Source organism: Atta colombica, unplaced genomic scaffold (assembly GCF_001594045.1).
Source record: "Atta colombica isolate Treedump-2 unplaced genomic scaffold, Acol1.0 scaffold261, whole genome shotgun sequence".
Lineage (NCBI taxonomy): Eukaryota > Metazoa > Arthropoda > Insecta > Hymenoptera > Formicidae > Atta > Atta colombica.
Window position 1 is genome coordinate 998,013 of NW_017259361.1, and position 6,770 is coordinate 1,004,782.

Below are 6,770 nucleotides of genomic sequence, written 5' to 3' on the forward strand. Positions count from 1 at the left end.
TTACATTTTTTACATAATATTTGTGTCACTTCCTAATATATTCATCTTGTATTAAATTAATACAAAAATCTGAATCATTTAGGACACATAAAGCCAGATCTACATAATACGCAAAACGCAGATTGCAAGTCGCAAGTGAAACGTATTTCAGATTATAATAGATCGCAAGATGCAGGATCCAAAAATTGAAGTTCACCCAACTTCCTGCAACCTACGTTCTGTAAACTATTATAATTTAAATACGTTAGGTTAGTTTCTAGTTTGTGATCTGATATCTTTGTTTTGCGTATGTAAATTGGGCTTAAAATGTGTTATGTTTAACTAAAAATTTGCAACTTTATATGTATAAGGAAGGTAGATAATAATCACTTATAAATATATTAGAACAACAAGTATGGTAATTATATGAAAAATTAAAAAAAATATAATTTGCATGTTTTGATTTTTATTTCCAAGAAAGGCAACGAGTTCATATATTAAAAAAATTTGATATAGATTAGCATTTCGTGACTCATGACATTTGTGACACTGCGAGTTAACAAAGGAATAAGGAATAGAAGAAAATCTTATTCAAATAGATCTTATTGTTTCTTCGCAGTATTGCAACAATCGAGTAATCATTTTCAAATTGTTTGACAAATCGACGTGCGAGAGATCCATTTAAGTATAAATCCGCGCTGATAGTAACGCGATCCGGTCGTCATCTCAAAGCCAAATGCAATTCGGTCATAGCGGTCAAATTGATTCGACAAACTGGAACGCTACGAATCCTCGTTGACATTCGACATCGAATCCACAGGACGAATCCGCATGGGACGATCTCGGATCTCGGACGAGCTCGGATAACAGCAAGCAGGCTCATCTACTCGTGACGACTCGGGCTATCCTGATGCTCTGAAGTGTCCAAACTGATTTCGGTTATCTTGTTCAGGCCGTTGCAAAGACGGAGAAACCTCGACACATCCGGATGTAATTTCGTGTCGCTGATCACGATGTTTGACATAAGCTCCGAACACACCGCAGATAAATCGAGAGAAGCCGGCATGACTTGTACACTACGACCAAACCTATTTCAAGCAAAATTTATTTAATCATTCTAAATTCTTATTGACTTTTGCATGGGTAAAATTATCGATGGAGGTAGCTAGACCTGATGACTTTGACCTTGATATATATTGTCAAAGTCATAATCCTGTGTTTTCGAACAGTGACTTAGTCTGAACTGACTGAAGAGTGACTTAGTCGTCACTCATGACTTGTTAAAAAGTTATTAATGAAAGAAGTTTAAGAAATAATCAGTTTTTATTAATGTTAAAGAATATAATTTACTATTACATTTGTAGATATAATATGATGAGGTTTGATGAAATTAATTTATCTATTATTTTGCGTATTGTTAAATTGCAGAAGGCTCTATAAGTCGAAACATATACGATTATATATACGATTTTATTAGGTTATTAAAAATGCTATTTTAAACATCTAAATTTGCTCGTATTTGATTATTTAGTCTATACTATTGCTTTGCAATTAATGAGCGTTTTCTATTTTGTGCATTTATAACTTTTTATTTAGATATGTACCCAGAAAATGCAAATAATGATATAAAAATGCATCGTATTTGTTGTGAAATATTGTGATATTAGCCAGTTTTGAAAAATGGCACTTCGTAGAGATCAAACAATTATTCATTATTGGGGATCGTGTCTATCGAGATTTTTTTATCAGAATTATTTTTATCAAATTACTATAACTCTATATATTAATATTTAATATTAATTAGTTGTCCTAAAAAATGACTGTAAAGTTATAGTAATTTCAATCATTTTTATTGTTATAAAAACTATGATTGTAATCATTTTAGATTGTCAACTATATACATTTGTTGCTAGAACTACATGTAGTTATTATTGTTAATATTATAACAATAATATTTACAATTATATAGTAATATGTAATTACAAATACCTAAAGTTTTTCTCTCAGATCATGAAAAAGATTAATTTTTTATTCTAGGTCAAAGTGTACAGAGTGTACAAAGTGTGTTTCCGCAACTCACATCAGTAAGTTGGGTTGCCTATCTGTCTATAGGCAGGGGCATACTTTACTGGAAACGTAGAAGATTAGATCGCAAATCCAGTGAGGAATGAGACAAGAGAAATTGAATTTACATTCTGGTAATAAAATTCAATAATATGATATAAAATATGGATTTAATAATATAAATATGGATTTAATAATATAAATAATATCTGACTACATCTAACATAAATTAAATTTAATAAATATTTAAAAATATAATAATAAATATATATTATAATTTGTATTATTAAATACATATTTTATACATATTATTGAATTTTACACTAGAATGTAAAATTCAATTTCTCTTGTCTCATTTCCCATCGGACTCTCTCTCTTGCGATCTAATCTTATTCTGCATTATCAATAAAGTATCTGCCCATAGGCAGATAGATAATCCGACTAACTGATGTGTAAGTTGCAGAAGCGTACGACAATTTTATTGCTAACTGCTAAACAGAACTTTGGAATAGCAAGCGTAGAAAGGCTTCAGCGCTGCCATTTTGTTTCAATATGTAGAAAAATTTTTTATTTTATTTAACATGTATAAAATTAAAAACTGAAAATAGGTTTTTTATTTCTTCTATAATATCGCTTTAAAAAATTCATAAAATTACACATAATTTTTTGGATCTCCATAATGGACTTAACTCCCTAATACTGATAAAAACATAACTCTGTCTAGATAATTAAAGAAGTAAAAACTCATAGTTTATATATTTGTTTCTATATAAAATTAATTAAAAACAAATTCTATAAATGCAAAGATAAAATTTTTACGATTTTCTTTTTTTCATGATTTAATATTTATATAGTGTTACGTTATAGTGTGAAACAGTCTTATCGAAACTTATGGTAATCATGTATTTATCAGAAAACTCTCAAAAAAAGAAATTATCACGTTACATGTTTATTTCTTGCTCTTTCTATCTCTCTTAGATCTCTCTTAGATCAAAATATGTATATAAATCAACAAAAAACGTTTTATATCTAAATAAAAAAAAATCTAAAATATCTTATACATTCGCTTGTAATTATTTTGTACAGTTAACTTCCGTGAAAGAAAAAGGATAGAAATATATGACATTATTGTGTCAATTTTGGGACCCATTTTCTCAGATGTTTATTTTTGCTTATTTTACGAAAAAATTAGTTATTGAAATTGCAAACAATATTATAGAAAACTGAGCACGAGCGTAGCATAAGAACAGATTGGACCGCGCGCGTTTACCATGCTAGGGATTCCCCATAGCAAAGGGTCACAATAGAGTCACAATAGTCAGAAAGAAAATATGATGTTACTGTGAGTTTGTCATAATAAAATAATACATATGTTACAAAAACATTCGCACATCACCATGACATTGCTGTGATATCATATTTATAATAAAAGTGGACATTCGTACGTCACCATGATGTAACCATAATTGTAACTGTGACTTTTTTGCTATAGGGATTCGATCCTCGACAGATTTAAGAAATTTTCACGCGTTCGTAGTTTCTTTTCGGTGATCTGGCAAACTACCAAGAGTATATATTGTCAAGAAAACATCTCAAATTGCTGTTCGGAACTGGCGTTAAATTGATTAAATCCTGTATGTCTGTGTACAACCTGCGTACCACGGGCATAAGAGATAGATTCTATCCTGACTATAGAATGTTGCGCCATCGAATAAATGATTGAATTATAAAAAACTGGTACGTTATTTAATAAAAGACACTTTTTTTATGTTTGCGTTTATGTTCTTAAAGTTTTATTTTTAGCTTTTATTTAGCTTTTATTAGAAATATTACCCAAAAATGAAGTGATATGTCAGTATTGACTTTCCTTTATATACTCATCGTTTATATTTTCAGTAATAAACAAAATTTATGAGATGTAATTTATTTATTTACTATATCCATCCAGGCAACTCTTCCTTACATTTTGATATTAGGAGGTCAAAAATGCGACAAGATGGTTACCTGATAAAATTGAGATCATTTCGCCCGCGTTTGAGTTCTCCATCGTTGACAGCCTTGAAGTTAGATCGACCGAATCTGATCACGATATCCGGCGACTTCCATCGGGGATGCCTGCTGACCATCGAATTAGTTTCTTCGTCGAAGACGGAATTATCGGCGAGGTTGAAGGTAGGCTGACTGCGTCCGAATCTAATGAAGGAAGAACCCATAGTGCTGCGTCTCTCTTTGGTTTCGGTATTTTCTTTAAGCTCATTGATGCCATGTCTTTTTATCACATATTCAAATTCATTCGGCGATTCCTTGAAGATTCTCAAGCTACTATCATCCTGGAGTGGTGTCAATATCGAAGAAGACACGAACATCCAATTATAGAGAAATGCCATCACAATGAAAGCCCAAAGTGCGATCTGCAATCAAAAATTGTATGAATAAAACTGTGTATATATATCGCGTGCAATATTTTTTAATTTTATATTCCATGAAACTTGCCTATTATTTGCAATTATTTTTTTTATACTGAGGAAAAAATTTTTGATATTTGTGACAATAACCATGTTATTATAAATAATTATCATCAGAGTTGGCAAGCAATTAGTTGTAACGCCGCTACCATTATTATTACTTTTTTCGGTAATAATGATGTTCCCTATTATCTTTATATAATCATTCAATAGGTCGTATTATTTTTATTAAATATTATTTTAGATTAGATTTATTTAAACAGAAATTTAAATATTGAAATATATTTTGTACTTTATTACAGTTATTAGGCTACATTTCACAGCCAATACTAAAAATATGTAGTATATACATATGTAACACGATCTATATATATTATATATTTTCAGTGGCTGTGAAACTGCTTTACTAACAATAAAGATTAAATTACCTTCTTAACAATATTCATACTTAAAGACAATGTTTAATAAAAATTTGTAATAAAATAAAATTTTAACGAACAATTCTTTCTTTTTGATTTGGTGAATATTTTTTGCATACACATTTATTTAAACAGAAAGAAAATTACATCAATAGTAAAATAAATATAATTAACCAAATATAAGATATACTAATAACTAATAATAAGTTTTATATTAAGAAAGTTAGTTATGTTTTATATAAATATCATAGATCTATAATTGTAAATTAAAATTTTTACGTAACAAATTAATTTCTATTTTTTGAAAAAAACAAGAAAATTGATATGTAATGTTCTATTGTATAAAACAGTCATTAAACAAGTGAAAATAAAGTCTATTAAATCGAGTACAAAATATTTATAATTACTAGACATAGTAGTAGATTAGACATAATAGACATAATAAATTAGATTTACATAAATGTCACATATTTATGTCTATCTAATCTCATAATACAGATTATAAATTTCAGAATTATTACCAAATGACGTTATTGGGCGATATGTAATTGATTTATCAAGGTTACCATTACAAAATGCAACAAGAGAATGTATCGTCCAGCACGTGCGTCACATAATAAATTATATTGGCGTCTTATTATCTGTATTAATATCCTGTTTAACAATATTGTGGCGTACTGAGCAAGATTAATGTAGTACCTTATATTACTTTAATTAACTGTGTACGCGATCAACTGTGTACTGCCCTTCGTAATCATGTCACAAACTTACTACACATATTGTTAAAAACCTGCAGATTTACCATGATTTAGGGATACGAGTATTAATGTAACCCCAGATAGGCAAATTCTCTTATTAATTATCTTTATTGTTACTTTACGCAGATTGCACTGCATCAATATTAATATGTGTATTACTCAGATTCTTACTTACGCTGCTTGCGTTTCGTTGCGTTTCGTTGCGTTACTTTATATTGAATGAGTAGTATTATCGCGTTAATAACGAATTAATAACAGATTTCAGATTTGCCTTGAAGTTAATATCTCTACTAATAGAGATATTTTTAAGTAACTAATGATTAAAGTAGAAAGAAGAGAGAAATAGTATGAAATTTTTCCCAAGACGTCGAACATATGAACAAATAATAAAATAATAGTTTTTAATAAGCAAATGAAAATTCTTTATAATATATTCTTTATAATATATAATTCTTTATAATATAATTATAAAGAACTTTAATTAACTTAATTATTTAATATAAAGTAATAATATTTTATGCATTAATTTTACCTCCTGTTCTTTAGAAAAAATAAGTTTGAATTTTGAAATAGTTATTCTGTTTTCTTATCTTTACTATTTTTTTTTCAAAAATATAAAAATTTTAAAATAATATAAGAAAAAACTCAAATACTTTATAAAATTAAAATAATGAAAATAGGGCTACTAGTCAAGTAAGACGCTATATTATTAAAAAAGACAGTTTATTAGAACATACGTTTCGACCTCGATCGGGTCATTCTCAATGTTAAAATAATAAAATTCAAAGAGAATTAACTAATTCTCATTCTAATAATAATAAAACATAAAAACATATAAAATAATTATAAGAATAAAAAATTATAAAACCAAATTCATAGCTATGACTGTGAAATACATTACATACAATCACTTTGTAGTCAATAGTTGTCTTATAGCAGAGTTAAATGAAAAATATATAAACAATACAGAGACAACTGCTTTGATGACTATAAAACGATTTAATAATCTGGAATGTATTGTATTTCACAATCATAGCTATGAATTTAATTAAGGTTTTATAATTTTTTGTTATTCTTATAATTAT

At 28.1% G+C, this 6,770-nt stretch overlaps 1 protein-coding gene across 1 annotated transcript in view; it reads right to left on the reverse strand.

The window, feature by feature from the left end:
* Window positions 1-740: 740 nt before the first annotated feature.
* The window catches only part of LOC108689154 (FMRFamide-related peptides-like), a 9,002-nt gene continuing 2,972 nt past the window's right edge, over window positions 741-6,770 (reverse strand). The window contains exons 2-3 of the mRNA XM_018195800.1: window positions 4,048-4,454; window positions 741-1,067 (exon numbers count right to left, since the gene is read on the reverse strand). Coding sequence (XP_018051289.1) covers window positions 863-1,067; window positions 4,048-4,454 — 612 coding nt within the window. The 3' untranslated portion in view covers window positions 741-862. The remainder of the gene's footprint in view (window positions 1,068-4,047; window positions 4,455-6,770) is intronic.